The sequence below is a fragment of the Phoxinus phoxinus genome (assembly GCF_949152265.1).
Source record: "Phoxinus phoxinus genome assembly, chromosome: 23".
Lineage (NCBI taxonomy): Eukaryota > Metazoa > Chordata > Actinopteri > Cypriniformes > Leuciscidae > Phoxinus > Phoxinus phoxinus.
The window spans coordinates 7,814,084-7,832,642 of NC_136898.1; the positions used below are offsets into that span (position 1 = coordinate 7,814,084).

The 18,559-nt window shown below is 37.8% G+C and overlaps 2 protein-coding genes across 4 annotated transcripts in view; one reads left to right on the plus strand and one right to left on the minus strand.

Moving 5' to 3' along the window:
* Window positions 1-18,559, minus strand: part of nf1b (neurofibromin 1b) — a 57,058-nt gene that overhangs the window by 25,130 nt on the left and 13,369 nt on the right. The window contains exons 17-35 of one of the 2 annotated variants that reach the window (XM_079598874.1): window positions 18,195-18,441; window positions 18,002-18,075; window positions 17,636-17,719; window positions 16,373-16,714; window positions 16,124-16,263; window positions 14,094-14,216; window positions 13,928-14,011; window positions 13,639-13,755; window positions 13,365-13,546; window positions 12,516-12,727; window positions 10,692-10,853; window positions 10,468-10,571; window positions 9,571-9,706; window positions 8,512-8,574; window positions 7,577-7,735; window positions 7,053-7,150; window positions 6,832-6,978; window positions 6,302-6,448; window positions 5,479-5,589 (exon numbers count right to left, since the gene is read on the minus strand). In XM_079598874.1, coding sequence (XP_079455000.1) covers window positions 5,479-5,589; window positions 6,302-6,448; window positions 6,832-6,978; window positions 7,053-7,150; window positions 7,577-7,735; window positions 8,512-8,574; window positions 9,571-9,706; window positions 10,468-10,571; window positions 10,692-10,853; window positions 12,516-12,727; window positions 13,365-13,546; window positions 13,639-13,755; window positions 13,928-14,011; window positions 14,094-14,216; window positions 16,124-16,263; window positions 16,373-16,714; window positions 17,636-17,719; window positions 18,002-18,075; window positions 18,195-18,441 — 2,732 coding nt within the window. The remainder of the gene's footprint in view (window positions 1-5,478; window positions 5,590-6,301; window positions 6,449-6,831; window positions 6,979-7,052; window positions 7,151-7,576; window positions 7,736-8,511; window positions 8,575-9,570; window positions 9,707-10,467; window positions 10,572-10,691; window positions 10,854-12,515; window positions 12,728-13,364; window positions 13,547-13,638; window positions 13,756-13,927; window positions 14,012-14,093; window positions 14,217-16,123; window positions 16,264-16,372; window positions 16,715-17,635; window positions 17,720-18,001; window positions 18,076-18,194; window positions 18,442-18,559) is intronic. The other variant, XM_079598875.1, reaches the window with a different exon arrangement.
* LOC306991223 (oligodendrocyte-myelin glycoprotein) lies at window positions 977-5,727 on the plus strand. Of its 2 annotated transcripts, XR_013796054.1 has the most exons (4): window positions 977-1,025; window positions 2,279-3,569; window positions 4,422-4,475; window positions 4,675-5,727. XR_013796054.1 is itself a non-coding variant. In XM_079598879.1 (2 exons), exons 1-2 carry the CDS (start codon window positions 1,012-1,014, stop codon window positions 3,516-3,518), a joined length of 1,254 nt encoding a protein of 417 aa, XP_079455005.1. In that variant the 5' UTR covers window positions 977-1,011; the 3' UTR covers window positions 3,519-3,632. The 2 variants fall into 2 exon arrangements, 1 of the variants encoding a protein (XP_079455005.1); XM_079598879.1 differs by lacking the exons at window positions 4,422-4,475; window positions 4,675-5,727 and having other exon boundaries at window positions 2,279-3,632.

Sequence of the window (18,559 nt, forward strand, 5' to 3'; positions counted from 1 at the left end):
AGCAGAAGAAATAAATTAATACAGGTTTGAAACAACTTGAGGGTGAGTAAATGATGACAGAATTTTAATTTTAAAGTGAACTATCCCTTTAATATTAGTGCTGTCAAACCGATTAATCGCATCTAACAAATGATTTTGTTATATGTGTGTGTGTATATAGTGCTGGGCAATAATTAATCGTGATTAATTGCATCCAAAATAAAAGTTTGTGTCTACATAATATATGTGTGTATCATTATTTTGTATATATATATATATATATATATATATATATATATAAAATACATACACATGCATGTATACATTTAATAATTTTTATTTATTTATATAAAAAAATGTAAAAAATAATAAAATAAAATAAATATATATATATATATATATATATACACACACACACACACACCTTAAATATATATGTGTGTGTGTATTTATATATACAAAATAATTATACACAGTACACACACATATATTATGTAAACACAAACTTTTATTTTGGATGCGATTAATTGTTGCCAAGCACTAATAAACATCTTCAGATCCAAAGTAAAGGTTAAGTGTTGCTTAATGAAAATGAAAAAAAAAGAAGAAGAAGAAAAAAGAAGAAAGAAAGCAGGAAGGAAAGGGGGGGGGGGGGGTGCAGAAAAGAAAGAAGAAAGCCGAGGAAATGGATGCTGAATGAGGGAATCCTAAAGAGGAAACAGAGATGTCAGCACTTCCTCCCCCCTCGCTCTCTCTCCCTCTCTCTCTCTCTCTCTCTCTCTCTCTCTGTACCAGAGGAGACTCTACTACATCTCCCCTCCCCGCCTCTTCCTCTCTCCTCCACTATCTGAATGATCCCAGAAAGAGACCTGCACAGAGAAAGACAGGATTTGGAATTTACTGCAGCATAAAGCACAGAAAGAATAGAAAATAAGAAATTAGAATCGTGCTGAGACCAAGCAGAAAGAAAGAGGTGAGGGATGGAGAGACACTGAAAGACAGAAAGAGGACAGGAAAAAGGAGCACAGAGTGATGACAAGGAGAAGGTAAGTAATTCACAATGCAGCACTGTTTACCTGAAGAAATATTATACACAATCAGTTATTTACAGGTTTTGTGGCATGACATGAACAAGCATGTTAGCACATTATATATAAATGCGGTTTTTGTCTAAGCACATGCTTAGAGACTCGTGCAGAACTAGGTGCAGGCAGATCTGCAGAGACACTGCATGAAGACCTTCAACATCTCTGCTGCATGTGAATCAGAACTCATGCAATGACTAGCCTCACAACTGCAAACAAATAAGGCAGAACACATAGACACACTTTACAAATTAAAAACCAGAGATCATAATGATAATGAATAAGTCACAGCCAAATAAATTATATAAGTCTCACGGACATCACTAACTATAATCCGATTCATTATCATCACTAACAATAATCAGATTTACTGTTCTCACTCACATTAATCTGATTAAACAGTCAAGTTAATGACTTACTCTATTCAGATTCAATAAAGTTCAGACAAGCCATAGCATAGCATAGCATCAGACACATTGTCATCAGACTCACTAAGGTAGTAGTCAGGCACAAAATCACTGCCATTACTTATTTATTAGACTTAATCACCCACCCAGTATAATCAGACTGTGTTAACGAACTGTAATTAGACACAAATTGCACTACTCAATATAGTCAGACTCGTTGTCATCCTCTCACATAGTCTCATATTCATCATACTTACAGTCATCAGACCCAATCAGTCACTCCACTTACACTCATTACAATCAGACCTAGATTACATTAGTCAAAATCATCATTCATCGATCAGATTACTGCAATCAAACTCAATCAGGACTATCAGACAGCGGTCATGCACTGTAATCAGACACAAAATGCATTACTCACAGTCATACTCATCTTTACATTAATCTGAATTACTGTCCTCAGACCCAAATAGTCACTCAATATAATCAGATTCAAATTAATCATTACACACTGTCATCGGACTCCTTGTCATCTACATTATCATGAGATTGCTATTACTTGGTATAATCAGACACAAATGACTCAATATAGTTCTATATTTATAATCATCATTATTTAGACTCAGTCCTTGGTCTCTATTATCAGATCGAATCAATTTTAAATCCACTAAAACAGACACACACACACACACACCCAAAGAACACACGTTACTGTCAGTCATGGACACTAGCACAACACTATAAACAAACAGCATTAGATGCATTCTGCACGCATGTAACAAACAAACATCTTGCCGTTGTCCACAGGAACACCATGAAGATGCTCGTGTGTTCTGTGATGTCCTGCCTGCTCTTACTGTGGTTTACGTGTACATGTGTACATGCAGAATGTCCCGCTGCTTGCTCCTGCAGCGAGAGCCATAGGACAGTTGACTGTTCCTGGAGGGGGTTTCGGCATCTGCCGATGGGCCTGCAGAGAAACATTCAATCCCTCAACCTGACTCACAATCGGCTATCTGACCTGGACCACCAACTAAGCTCCTTCACACATCTGCGCATCCTGGACATTTCCTACAACCGTCTTCTTCATTTCCCAGCATCACTGCCACGGGCGCTGTGGGAAATCAACATCTCAGGAAACCGCCTACGTGTACTTAACAAGGATGACACAGCATTCCAGTGGAACCTCAGAGTTCTGGACCTGTCCGTCAATAAGCTGGAGCGTGTGGTCTTCATCAACAACACGCTCCCCAACCTGAAGGCTCTCAACCTCAGTCACAACAAGTTCTGGACAGTGCCTACCAACATGCCCCAAAACTTGGAGGTGGTGGATCTATCCCACAACACTCTGGTCCAGATTCTGCCGGGGTCCCTGATCCGGCTACACAGGCTGGCTCAGTTCTACCTGCATGCAAATCACTTTACTATGGTCAATGAAGGGGCATTCGAGCATCTGCAAGGTCTGAAGCTCATTACTCTAGGGGACAATCCATGGGCTTGTGAAGAAACTGCCAACATCAGCCACCTGTTGGTGTGGACCAAACACACTTCTGCCAGAGTGTTGGGCTGCCCCTGCCACACCTGGCACACCTGCGGAGAAGCTCACCTGTCCAGGACAGGGAGCTGGCACTTTGGCACCTACACGCTGTCCCCATATGTCTTTGGAACAGAGGAGTCAAGCTATCCATATGTACAAGCGATCACCACACACTCCTGGACAGGGACGTCACTCCTAAACACCAGGAATGACCAAACAGGATCTCAAAGCACCAAGGAACAGGAGTCTTTCAGAAAGGGTCTTCTCTTTACCTCGACTTCAGAGGTTTCCGATTCAAATAGTCACTCAAGTACAAAAGGCCCAATCACACCAGTCGACTTCTTCACAACCATCTCCACCACACGCAGGACCACCACTCTCCGCACAAGGAGCGTGAAGAGACCCAATCAGAACCTCAGCAGAAACACAAGCTCAGGACGCAGTGCCGGCTCCCTCTACACATCAGTCTGCTGTCTGCTCCTCCTGGTGGCCATGACACAATGGCTCTGAGGGTCACCAGAGTCACATGGTGCTTCTAAACTGGAACATACTAAAAATCAGGTTAACAAATGGATATGGATATCATATCATTTTCATTTCACTTTTGTGTTCAACATATCATGAAAACTTAAAATGAACTTCTAAAACAGAACAGTCTCACAGTATAACCTCCATCTGCTGATGTAGAGCAGCAACAAGCAGGATCGTTGAACATACACGTTTACATGGAATGGGTGCAGAAGCATTTCATATGTTAATCAGATTAACTTTACTCAGATTAACTGACAATCCAATTACCGGTAGTTTAAAAACGGTTTTATTAATTTAAATGCATGAGTGTTATTACTTCAATTAAACTAAAACTAAAATAATAAAAATGAACAAAAAGCATCTTGTTCTTTGTGGGTTATATTATATTTGCATGTAAAGTTTCATTTAAACAAATAAATCAGTCACTGAAATGCCCAGAAAGCTACCTACCATGTTATAACAGCTACTGACAACCAGCAGGGACACTTGATCAAGATGGTCTAAAAGCACCTTCAGGTCACAAACAGTTTGACAATCACCTTAAACCAGTTTGGAGAAATCACCGATCACGTTCTAAAAACACAGCTTAAGCTGATGTTAACAGGATTTTCCAGATGGGAAAGCAGTTTTTTTTCTCTCTCACCATAATGCATTATGCACTATTTGCTAATGCCCTATTTGGAAATCTTTTGCCATAAACAAAGAAAACTCAAGCCAGTTTTCCGTGATGTTACCATGATACCTCATGAAAAGCAAACAAACAATTTGTTAAACAAAAGGAAATCTTGTGAACATGATCTTTCCATCACTGACCCTCCTTTCTGAAGAATCATGTGACTTCTTGCTCAGGTGTCATTATTAAAAGCATCTGCATCTGTCTAGGGACACTGCACATCACCACTCGCAGAGATACAACATTTATGCTGAACACTGCTGGTGAGTATGCGGGGAACGATTTCAGCTTTAAATTATTTCTTTGCAAAAGTGTTAAAACATTAAACTCTGATTGATGCTTAACTTTCTATGAATATAAATTAATCTTTTTTTATTTGAACATTTTTCATTTGATGATATTTGTGGAGCTAGTAAAAAAAAAAAGTGACAAGATTTTTGTGTTTTGGTGTGTTGTTCTCAGATCAGAGAAATGGCTCTAAGACTGGACGGCTGTGTGGTGCTGCTGGTTGTGATGTCTGGCTGTATGCTGGTCCAAACGCAGACTACTATTCCACAGATGAACACTACTTCATTTAACAACACCAGCAACAACACAACCCAAAAAATCAATGGTACTACTTCACCCACATCAGCCCCCTCCAAGAATGGCACTAACCAGAACACGAACGGCACTAACCAGAACACGAACGGCACTAGTTCAGCCAGTTCCCCCGGCAGCACAAATCAGAATATGAACACCACCACAAACCAGAATGGTAAAGATGGAACAGTCTGCACCTCTGCTTGCAGTTCCTCCTCTTCCTCCATGACTTGCTGCTTCAAGGTTCTGCTGCGTGTTTTCATGGCTCTGCGCTTTCTACAGGTTATAATATAACCATCAACCTCCCTTGTGCTTCGAAGGTAGACAATCATGTAAGATTCTTCAGAGACTTAGTAGAGTCCGTTTCTGAAATGCTACAAAACTTTTATAGATGTTGTGCAGCTTGTAACAAACAGCTTTTTGCTTAACATTATGGAAGAATATTGCAAATATGAAAAATATTGTTACTATTAGCAACCATTATTCAGCAGGGAGTCAGGGTATTTTTAATTTATTGTTGTAAAATGCTGTAATATCTTCATAGATTTCCCTTTTTTGATTAAATTATCTATCTGTTATTAGTGAATTGGTTGTTCTCAGAAGCAATAAAACGTTGAACAAAAGAAAGTGTGCTTTTCTAATTGTTTTGCCGTTTGCACCATGCCAGGTATTATAAAGGCTTACCTGCGAGTCACATAGTAAAACACAGGGTTTCCGTTCTTTGAGGTTCCCGCCTGGTAAAAGATGTTAAGGGTCTTCAATGCTTTAAACTCTTCTTTCTCGTGCACCTGGTGTCTAAAGAAAAAGAAAAACAGTTCAGAACGGCATCATTTACTAACACTGCAAGAAACTAATATATAAAAGAACTTGCAAACTTGAAGGGAATCATATCAAATGTGCAACACAATCTGACTGTTCTGCCAACTTCGGTTTAAATAAAAACAATAATAAAAATAAAAAAATAATTAAAAATTAAAACAGAGTAATATTATTATTATTTGGTCTCATTTTCCAATTTAAAAAAAAGAATCATCCCTAAAGCAAGATGCATTTACAAAGAAAATGTATATATACATCCTTTTCTTTTCTTTTTTTTACAGAAAATGTGTGTGTATTTTTCTTACTCTAGTGCCAAATAGTCATTTCTGGGGTTTAAGTATACATTTAAAAACAATTTTTTAAAGAATGTTTAGATGTTGTTGTTTTTTTAACCAGAAAACAAGAAATAAATAAATAAACTATCTGCACACTTAGATCCATAAAGCAAATTTAATCACCAAGCTTTCGGTCAAACGACCATCCTCCAAACGACCATCCTTTCGTTTGACCGAAAGCTTGGTGATTAAATTTGCTTTAAGGATCTAAGTGTGCAGATAGTTTATTTTAATTTTTTTAAGATTTTCAGTCTTGTTTGTCTGGCACCTTGGTGATCGTGAGTGCGGTGTAACTCCTTCAAAACCAGAAAACAAGATAAAAAAAAATCTTTTTAACGTCGAGCAATTTTTACCTGGTCATAAACTCCTCAAATTTGGAGCTGGTGAGATTCAGGCTTGACCAATGAGTATCTGCCACAGGTTTGTGTTCTGGGGGACCCAGGTAAGCAAGCAAGGTGGCCATCTTATCGAAGGGCCTCCTTCCAACAGCTTTATGATCCCTGAAGATTATGGAAAATTATATTCTGAAACTTCATTGAGAATCATCAATAATTCTATTGCTTATATTACAATATTTTACTGATGGATAAATATAAAGCATGACAGAAAACCTACAACCTAGTCAGTCAAAATGAAGGAAGATTAATATTTTTTTACAATAAATCAGCTGTTCTTTAAAGACAGCACCTTTCCAAACCAATCAGATAAGAGAGAAACAAGTTGAGGGGTAAAAGTGGAATTTTGAGATTTGAATGAGCAAAACAATTATTCCAAGAATTAATTCTAAAAAATGCCCAAACTGCACTTGCACTTTCAATGACAGTCTCTTGATGTTGGCCCTATGAGCTGGATGACAACACGGGCCACACGCGGCCCTGCTCACCTGTTACTAGACAAATACTGGCCGATTTTCTCTTGGTTGTTCCACAGCAGCCTGTGCAGGGCCAAAACGTTCCCGTCACTAATAAAGGACAGGCTGTGGTTGAGCGAGTCACTCGCTGGGCAGTCAGAGGCGATGTCGAGGAAAAATCTAGAAGAAAACCCAAAGGTTACCCTTGCTGGTGGCAGGAATCAAATCCCGAAGCCCACTGATTGCTTTCTTACTTTCTGGCTGCATCAAAATTACTCTTCACAAAGTCATTAAAAGGCCTCATGTGCTCTTCTTTTGTGAACAAAACGTGGTTGGCAATACTTTGGAGGATCTGCAGACAGGTGAAAAATGAAATAAGATCAACTTTAACTGAACGTGTCTTACTTAAACAGTCCAAATCTTTCTGTTTTGTCTACAACTTTATTGTACATTGATGTCTTACATCACAAGATCTTTCATCATGCTTCCATAAAAGTAAAGTACAGCTAAGGCCATGCATTAAAGTCATTTTACAACTATTAAGTGGGTTTGGGGCATTATTTTAGAGGCTTTTTGCTTAAATAAACCCTGCTAGAAGGTTGATCAGTTGGCTTTCCCAATCATGGACCTAGTTTTGACGCGGTAGATCATTTTGGACCAGCATCAAAGCAGCTAAGATTAGCTTAGCCAACAAAATCTGGTACAACTTATTTTACAGCATTGACAATTTCTTTTTCTTAACTAGCATTATCTCATTCTCTATGCCAAAAACTCTCACCTTTGACATGAGTTTGAGGCCTCTTTCTATTCTGGGCGGAGGCTTTTTGTCGAGAATCCCAGCCTCATAAGGAGAGACTATAGCCGGGTTCACGAAACGCAGGAACATGGCACTACCTACAGCTCCAATACTGTTCTGAGGGAAACGCTGACTCACAACCTGAAACCAAGACACACAAACACACATAGGAACATATAAGGATGGCATTATGGCTGGGGTAACATGGCACCATTTCATTAAGATAGTTGTAAACCAGAACCAAAATCTCTTACATTTCACTTAATTTTGTGCTTTTAAAGTCAAATCACACTATACTCTGGATTAGTGGAGGTATAGTTGATCATATGATGATATCTGTTGATAAGTTGATAACATTAGGTTCTGTGAGGGAACTATCTGAATGAAAAGGCACCAGGGGCTTTAGAGTTAAAGTGTAGAAAGCAGTTTGAAGCCATTAAACAGTCTAATGATGGCGGAGGTCTTCACCAGTGAGTGACCTTTAAGAGTGTTAGAGAAGAAAAAAGCAAAGCATTTAAAATTGCACTACAGAGAAATGCCTTTTACTCAGAATTAACGTTTCAGGTTGAACGATCAAGCATCAAATCATTGTGGCATTCAAGAAGGGGCGGAGTGTGTTACCAAATTGTTTTACCCACAACGCACCACTGCATTCAATGGCCTGATAATTTCCAAACCTCAGTCCTGAGAGTTACGGCCCATGCAAAGATGATGTCCGGAGCTACAGAGTTTGTTGTGTTTTTTTGGTGTTGGTGCTAAGAGGTACATTCAGTGAAATCTCAGCTTGCCAAAAATCAGGAAATTAGTAGATATGATTTGATGTAATGACAGTAATGCAGGCCAGAGGTGCACAAGAGTCTTAGATTAATGAAGTGAATCGAGGACAGGAAGCAGATACATCCGCCATTCACACTTACTGCTTTCCTCACTTCCTTTCTGTCTTTGACAGATGCTTTAGACAGGAGAGAGTGACAAGTAGCCTACAGGATAGAAATGAGCACAAACAAGTCACGGCACAAGCTAACACACACACGCACGCACGCACACGTTCCCTTACTACCAGGCTCCTGTGGAATGGGCTTCTCCAAGTTGAACCGCTGGCAAAAAAATGGTTTTTCTAATCATAATTGAACATTTAAACAAACTAGGTTTAAATAAAAAGCATATTGTAAATAGTTGTATCTAATTTAATAATGCTGTCAGCTATCAATGAGTATATACACTACTATTCAAACATTTATATTTATATATATTATTTTTTTTACAGGATTCTTTGATCTATAGAAAGTTCAAAAGAACAGCAATGATTTGAAATATGAATCTTTGTATGAATATGTCAAAATGTGAATAAATATGAATAAAAGTATTGATTTCTTTAATAAAAACCTACTGGCCCCAAATGTTTGTTTATTCAACCTGTTTAAGCGTGTAACCATTTTTATTAATTCTGCAGAATTCCACAGATTTTCCTGCACAACAGGCTTCACTTATGAAACACATGTAAAATTAATTTATTTATAAATCATTAAAAACTATACGTAACACTATGCTTTCACCCTTCAACACAAAAATGTATCCAAGAATGGTTTACAAACCACACTAATTCGTTCAGTACAGAAAATAAGAAAAAGGTTTGCAGATTTTGCATGGGCCTTCTCATCACACACTGGAACCTTATGTCAAACATGTATTTGAAATAAACCACTTCAGATTTTAAAGTCAACATGATTTTCCGTTCACATTACATTTAATTAGATTACAGAGGCCATTTTTGGGTCTTATTTGTGATAAATTGTGCCAGAAACGTCTATTAAGTAAATTTAGATTTCATGTTGACTTTAAACTGTTTAATTCGACAATCAGTCTTCACAGCAAAACTGAAGCATATTTGACATTAGTGATATCATCATACACATTAACACAGACCCCACAAACGGCAAACAGAAGAACCAACTCATCGGTTTCTTCAGTCTCACCTGAAAGAGACAGTGACAGACGCTGCGGAGCTGAGGAGGGAACTCGCCCGATGAGCTGATTATGGCCTGAAAGAAGCGATCCGTCATCCGTAACAGATTGCGCTGGTTCTCCTCCAAATTCTCACCGGTCTCGAGTCTGAGGGAAGAACACAACCGAATCATCTCCAACCAGAAGCTAAACGTCACAAGTCTGCTGTATTTACTGGATAACATCACTGTTATAACTTATTTATTTTATAATTTACTCACCCTCAAGTTGTTCCAAACCTGTATGAATTTATTTATTCTGCTGAACACAAAAGGAAGATATTTTGACAAATAAGGGTTCCAAACCTGTATGAATTTATTTATTCTGCTGAACACAAAAGGAAGATATTGACAAATAAGAGTAACCAAACAGTATATGGGCCCAACTGGGGCATGGGGAAGACTGGAACAACTTGAAGGTGAGTAAATGACAGAATTTAAATTTTTGGGGTGTCACAAAAAGTTCTGAACTAATAAATTAGTTCATTTCTTATATAAAAGTACACCAAAAAAATCCTTAAAATCAAACATTAAAATATAGTAATAATATGCATAATTATTAATATGCTTAATGTAGATATCTTGAATTTCGAGGATTTTGTGGCTCTCAGCAGCTATTTATTCCCCACACGAAACAGACTGTGGTCGGCACAAACCAGTTTATTCTCGCCACAAGTTAAACTTTATTAAAATGAGTCTGGGTTAAATTCCCTTTCACTTTGGCTAGTTTTGTACATGATTTGAGAATGACACCATGCTGTACAACCTGTGCCTCTGCCTAATTTGGCTAGCTTCTATCAAGTGACAGTTGAATTTGCACCCACACACCAGTTGAGAAGCACTGATTTAAAGGGTCATTCGGACAGATACCTTGTGGGATCCACCTCAAAGCTCAACATCTGCCACTCAGCACCAGTGATCACTCCCCTGAGCAACGGCTCCAATAACTTCTGCAGATACGTGGCCCCATACACCTGAAAGAAGGAGTTTCCGTGTTACACAGAGGGAAATTCACAGCCGAACTTAATCCGGATCATTTGCCTCTGTGAATGGTCATTTGACTTCAGTGCATGCCAGGGGAAGAGTAGAGGCACCTTAAAGCAGAACGTCATGATTTTACTAGCAAGGCTGTTGCCGCGGAACAATGTTTGCATGGAATCTGCCAACTCCACCTCCTTGGAGAACATATTCCACAGAAGCTGATACAACAGATGTCTCGAATCGAAGAGAGACACCAGAACACGTGCCAGTTCATCCTGAAAAGACCAAACACCAGACTAACTAAAGAAGCACTGACTATGAATTTACAGTAAAACATACAGATTGATTTTTAAAAAAATAAAACGGTTAATAATTAATGCATTTACAAACGCAATTTATATTTGGGAATACTTTGATGATCCACTTTAGACATTCTACTACTATAAGTAACTTTGCAATTACATGTCTACTAGCAGTCATTTGAGTATTAGCAGACTGTTTGAGTAATATCTGCTAACGCTTTATGTTGATGGTTCCCCAACAGACATTATACTGTAGTAACTTTGTAACTACATGTCAACTTATTCTAATAACCCTAACACCTAGTCCTAACCTAACAGTCTACTACAGTCAAACAATACTGTAATGAGAGTTAGTTGACATGTAGTAGCAAAGTTACTTAAAGTTAGTAGAATGTCTAAAGTTGACCATCTAAATAAAGTGTAACCTCATCCCCTGGTTTCACAGACAAGGCTTAAGTCTAGTCCCAGATTAAAAGTGCATTATTGAGCCGTTTTAACTTAAAGTAACTTTCATTGACATATCTTAAAATATATCAGTGCCATTCTTTTGTCTCAGATGCACACAACTAATGATTTTTTTAATAAGGCATGTTTAAAAATGTCCGATTTGAACTAAGGCCTAATCCTGACTTAATTTAACAGGATCTATATTTTTGTCACAATAATAAAGAAATAAAGAATTAGGGAACTCAAAGATCGGTATCAGGGCCAGTTAAGCATTTTTCTAACTGATCTGTATCCTCTAGCCAACCTGATCCTTTATTTTACGTCAGATGTATACAAGAAGTTTATATCAGTAGTCCCATATTCATAATTGTGACCACACAGTCTGTTTACAATGTCTACCATTGTGACCAATGTCTTATTATTCGAATTATATACAGTATATATATATATCAAATATTACTGTAGTTATTCTTATATTGGATATTGTAGTAATAGATGCCCCTTTTTTACATTTGAGCCCCTGTATCGGCAGATACTTAATGACTAAAAACTTGATTGAGACATCCCTACATTTTATATGTTTTTTTTTTATATATGTTTCATAATAAGTTTAGCATTATCTGGAGGAAAAGCAAGGGCTTGCAAAAAGAGTTTAATAACGGTGTTAAATTACAGCTCAGTTACTCTCAACTAGGAGGACTTGACTAACTTCAAAGGTGTGTGTATATATCAATACTCCCAGTTTTTGTTAATAAATATCTTAGCCTATATGGGGAGCCTTTGAGGCAAAAAGTTTGAGAACCACTGGTCATGGTAAAATGAATGAAAAATGACAAAAAAAAAAAAAAATACAAACGTTAAACACTAACACTGATATATAGAGAAAGAGAATGACGATGATAATAATACAGATGGATAAATAGAAGTTGGAAAAAAAGCTATTTAATATGTAAATATGTCCAAGAAAGAATAGATCATTGCCAAATCAGTATGCAAATAATCACTGTTTGATTTTGACTAGCAAACTTTTTTTAATTGTAAGTCAAGTTTAAGCTTTAACGTTACAATTCTAAAAAGTTCACATAATAAAATAATATAAATATGCTCTATAATGAATTGTGAAGAACACAGTTTGAATTGGAGGTAAATTAATTCTTCATCTTGCACAGATTTGCATAATATACCCACCCACTGGGAACAAGGCACCACACTGGCCAGCGCCATGGCGATAGGCAACTCCCCCTGGTCCCCCATCATTGTTACAAGTTCCACAAGTCTCTCGAAGCGATCGGCCAGAGCAGTCTCTGCCAGCGTGTCAAACTCTGTCCCCTGCTGCAGGATCTTAGTGAGGACCTCCATGAAAGTAGCCCTGGTCTGAAGGTCCTTATGATAGCCCAGCCCTGCAGGAGAGCAGCAGATGCATAAAGATTGATCATGTGTGTTAGAAAATGCTTACTATATATTCAGTAGATTATAAGTGACGTGAAGGTCAAGTACAGTAACCCATACTCAGAATTTGTCCTCTGCATTTAACCCATTCAAGTTAGTGCATACAAATTAGGAGCAGCGAGTAGTGAACACACTACTCTAGCCCAGGGAGTGATTGCTCAAGGACACCCCACTTCCACACCTACATTTTTTCTGCCGGTATTGAGAATTGAACTCAAGACTAATACATATATATATGACTGCCCCTGAATATAAATTTACATATTATATATTAGCACACTTTTTTCCAAAGCAACTTACAAATGAGGAATACAAGCAATAATACAAGAAATGCTAGCAATGCAAAGTTTGAAAGAACATTCAGAATAGTACACGCTAGAACAGGGAGGGATTAAGAAACAGTGAAACCATAGATGAAGATTTATTAACTGCAATTGCAAGTTTAACTAAAGATTAACATTTTGATATATGGCCGTTTTAAATTGTTTAAAGTGTGTGGGGAATAAAAAATTAAAATAAAATAAGGCTGGTTTAGTGGTTTATGAATTTAAAGTGTTAGTTGAGAGGTTTGTGGCTCAGTTGTCCCACCAATAGAGTGCATGAGGCCGCTGTCCACATTGGCATTGAGCAGGTTGGACATGGCCAGGACGGTGCAGTGCCGTAAAGACGCCAATCGCCTGGACATCCCCCGTTTGCGTCCGACTACCTGCTGACCCTCGTCCTCCACCTCACTGCAGTCGTTCAGCAGGTTCATGAACAGAGTAAAGTACCTGGGGAGTAAAGCAGGGGGCAGGGTGAAGTACAAACCTAATGGAGGGACAATACAAGGCGAAGGGTTTGATATGGAACTTGAGAGTCTTACTTTAGGAAGAGCTGAGATTTGGCCTCCATCAGTTCCACACCGTCCCCTTCCTCTGGCTGGAGTGGCAGCCCGGCTAGAAGAGACACCACCGCTTCCATACTCGCCTGATCCAGATCCCTGTCAATCAAAACCACAGAGCTCAGAGCAAAAAAATCCATGTTTCGATTTGTGCTTCACTAATGTTTATCAAGGTTTCTCAAAACCAAAGTCCAATGGAAGTTGCTTTTTGTTGGGTAAACTTAAACATAATGCTATCTGGATAAAAATCCTGTGTTCATGAGGGTGTTACCTGGTGAGGCATTTGACATCATCATCAGTGGCCTGGTTGGATGTTCCCATCACCCAGTCTGTTAGATACTCCACCATCTTATTCCTGAGACAAACAGAAATATGATGCCTCTCCAGAGCAGGAATAAAACATGCCAGATAATCTGACAATAAAAATACATTTGTACCTGAACTTCATCTCTTGGCAGAAAGAGAGGTCATCTCTGCGCTCCATCATGATCTCTACCAGCTGGCACAGTTTGGTTTTAATCTGGATGGCATGAACCATGTTGCCAAGAATACGTACATACCTGTCAACAATAAGGATAATATAGATGAGGCTGTCAAAATTGCAAGAATGACTTATGATAATCTTGGTAGCATCAGTAAAAATAGGTAAATAGTAAAGGTTTGTCTTGTATGCCATAATTTTCCAGCAAAAATGTATATATGTTTTTGTAGTCTTGGTGTTTTCTGTATAATTATAATAACAGTATATTTTTTTTCTATAGTTTCACTTATTTTTAAAGAAAGCGTCATATTTGATTTATAAAAAAGTATAATACATTATAAAAAAAATAATAATAAAAAAAAAAGTTAAATTCTAGATTTAAAATATACAATTTAAAAGTTCCCACCATCACAAGAATTAATTACAATTTTAAACAATATTTCACAATATTACCGCAATATTATCACAATATTATTATTTGAGACAATTTCTCAAATTCCTATTTCTCAGTGAAGACAGACAAACATACAGTCATGGCCAAAATTGTTGGCACCCCTGGTAAATATGATCAAAACTGGCTGTAAAAAATAAATCTGCATTGTTTATCCTTTTGATCTTTCATTCAAAAAATTGCCAAAATTCTAACCTTTCATTGAAGCAAGAGAATTGAAAGTGGGGCTAAATCACATTATGAAATAAATGTTTTTCTCCAAAACACGTTGGCCACAATTATTGGCACCCTTTTATTAAATACTTTTTGCAACCTCCTTTTGCCAAGATAACAGCTCTGAGTTTTCTCCTATAATGCCGGATGAGTTTGGAGAACACCTGACAAGAGATCAGAGACCATTCCTCCATACAGAATCTCTCCAGATCCTGCAGATTCCCAGATCCATGTTGGTGCTTCTTCTCTTCAGTTCAGCCCACTCATTTTCTATAGGGTTCAGGCCAGGGACTGGGATGGCCATTGCAGATCTTGGTTTTGTGCTCAGTGACCCATTTTTGTTTTGATTTTGATATTTGTTTTTGGATCACTGTCCTGTTGGAAGATCCAAACATGGCCCGTTATAAGATTTCTAGCCCCGGCTGTTAGGTTTAGATTTTTTATCTGTTGGTATTTGATCCAATCCATGATGCCATGTATCTGAACAAGATGTCCAGGACCTCTGGCAGAAAATTAGGCCCACAGCAGTAAAGATACAGCAGAGTATTTCATTTTACACATGGGGTACTTTTTTATCCCTGTGTGCACCAAACCCATCTTAAGTGTTTGCTGCCAAAAAAGCTATTTTTTTTGGTTCCTCTGTCCATAGAACGTTTGAAAAGTACCGGACACTACTGGCACTTCAAACGGGACGGGTTCTATGGTCAGATGAAACAAAAAAATAGCTTTTTTGGCAGCAAACACTTAAGATGGGTTTGGTGCACACAGGGATAAAAAAGTACCCCATGTGTAAAATGGGGTACTTTTTTGTCTACATTCCCAGTCCCTGGCCTGAACCCTATAGAAAATGAGTGGACTGAACTGAAGAGAAGAAGCACCAACATGGATCTGGGAATCTGCAGGATCTGGAGAGATTCTGTATGGAGGAATGGTCTCTGATCTCTTGTCAGGTGTTCTCCAAACTCATCCGGCATTATAGGAGAAAACTCAGAGCTGTTATCTTGGCAAAAGGAGGTTGCAAAAAGTATTTAATAAAAGGGTGCCAATAATTGTGGCCAACGTGTTTTGGAGAAAAACATTTATTTCATAATGTGATTTAGCCCCACTTTCAATTCTCTTGCTTCAATGAAAGGTTAGAATTTTGGCAATTTTTTGAATGAAAGATCAAAAGGATAAACAATGCAGATTTATTTTTTACAGCCAGTTTTGATCATATTTACCAGGGGTGCCAACAATTTTGGCCATGACTGTATCTGGAAACATTTATTAAGAGAATGATCTTCACAATAAAGTTTATACTAACAAGCAAGCAAACGACTTACCTGACCAGGTTGAGCATCATGGTCTCAATGCTGGCTTGACCTAGATGCTCCGAGCTTCCCTCCGTATGGTTGTCCAGTAAGTTCTTCATGATGGCGATGGTCTGCTCCACAAACTGTGTGTTGGTCTCATTAATTGGCACCTAAACATGTAAGCACAGAGACATGAGTACCAATGACGTTTGATGTTGGTGACATCCAACATGCTCATAACTTATTACCACAATTAACTGTGGCTACTAGCGGTCTCACCGGCCCCTGGGCATCAAAAAACCTGCTGATGCTGTTCTTGAGTTTGTTGAACAGCATGGGGTAGAGCGCTGGACTGAGCTCCAGCCCCACCAGGTCTTTGATGTTAGTGCGGATCTGATGGCCCTTCTCATGACTGCACACCATCAGCGACAGAAGGCGGTCCAGGAACCTACTCAGGGGCGTCTCTGGGCTCCCCTCACACGAGGCCATGGACACCATGGAGCTCTTGCGATCGTTCAATGTGCCCATGGGAGGACTGTAGGTGGCCAGAGCAGGAGTGTTCCTCTGCTGCAAACACACACCACCCAACGCACACAGGAAGCCAGTCATATTGATCCATTCCTGAGGGATGAGACAGGATTTAGGAGCTTAAATGTAAAAAGCCAACACTTTGCCATTTCATGATTAATTTGATCTTTTTAATTTCTTTGTCTAATTTGTAGTGTTTTTTAGTTTTTCTAAAAATGTGAGTGTGGGAGTAAGTTTTTTTTTTTTTTTAGAAATTTTATTAAGAATTTTAATTCAGTTCAATTTAAACTTTTTTTTAGGTTTAGCTAGTTTTTATTTAGTTATTCAGTTGTTTAAACACATATATAAATGTAGCTAGTTTTCATGTAGATATTAATTTAAGTTTAAGTTAATTATATATTTATTTTTTTAAATAATACTGTATATACTTAATATTATTATAGAATTACTAATCACTATCATTTTTAAGTTAATTGACTGCATGGTTATCCAACTTTTCTGCAAAATGTCATCATCTTATTATTTATATATAAATATATATATATATATATATATATATATATATATATATATATACATACACATACAGTATATATTTAGTGTATATATTTTGTGTATGTATATAACCTGAAATAAATTAATAACTAAAAACACTAACTAAAACTAAGAAAAATGAATGTTTTGACTTCAACTGAATTTAAAAATCTTCAATTAAAATTCTAAATTCTCAAATAATAACTGATTTGATAATGAAAAAAAGAAAAACTTCACCTTTTTGTGAAACAAATATTTCCTAAAACTTTTGAACACTACAAATTAGGGAAAAGTATTTTAAAAGATCAAATAAATTACACACTCTATGTTTTATAATTAAAAAAGGATTTTTTTTCTTTAGAAATGAACCTAATGGACAGAAATGTCCCCTAAATTGAAGAATTAAGAATGTAGACAAAACTTTATTTTCTACTGTAAGGCTCTTTATTGGTGGTGTGTGTTTGTGTGTCTGACGCTGACCTGACCGTCTTCAAGTTTGGTTTTCGGGTGGCTTAAGATTAATCTGGTTGCATGTTCCCATTTAGCATGTGTGTCTTCCCAGGCCTGAAATGACCAAACAGAGCAGTTAAATGTTATCTTCATGTTATCTTCAAATTAGACCAAAAAATAAAGTTGACTTTAAGCAAACAACAGAAAAAGCACACAAGACGTACCAAACTGTGAAACATCAAGTTTTACATGTGCTAAAAGGACTCGATTCAAAACAATGACGTTAAATAATACAATAGCTCACAATCAGAACAATGCAAATGTGCTCGCAAAACCAAGCAGAATGACTCTACTATGGTCCAATGGCATTAAATATGTAAATGTGTGACCTCTGACCTCTGTATTTCCCGGAGTGGGCAGCTCAATCCTCCGAAGCAAAGCCATTACTCTCTTCTGTAGAGCCGAACGACCTAGAAAAATCAGAAAGATCACATAGACTATGCTGACCCCTTGTGGCACCCACACCAAATCTAAAAAAACGAAGGCACGAATTTAAATCTGACCATTTAAACTAGTTGATCAGACAGACCTGTAATCATCATGTTACTGACAGATGCAAACTCCATGAATGTGTGGTAATTTGGCAGAAGGGACTGCACAGGGATGTCTTCTGCATTGCAGCGGATGTCTGTCTCCTCACACAGGTAGCGGAAGCAGGACATGGCCACCAGAACTGCTTCCATGTCTGGACTCCACAGGAACATGTAGAGACAGACCTCCAGCTTGGTCTGGGCCTGTCGGCAGTTGGTGATGTTGCTGCCTGCTGTGGCCCGATCCTGTAGGAGAAAAACAACAGAGAGAGTTAGAATCCCGATATTAAAATGCTACGTCCATACTAGAAATACTATTATCTATACTAATTTGACATACTATGCCAGTTTTATAACCTTGCTA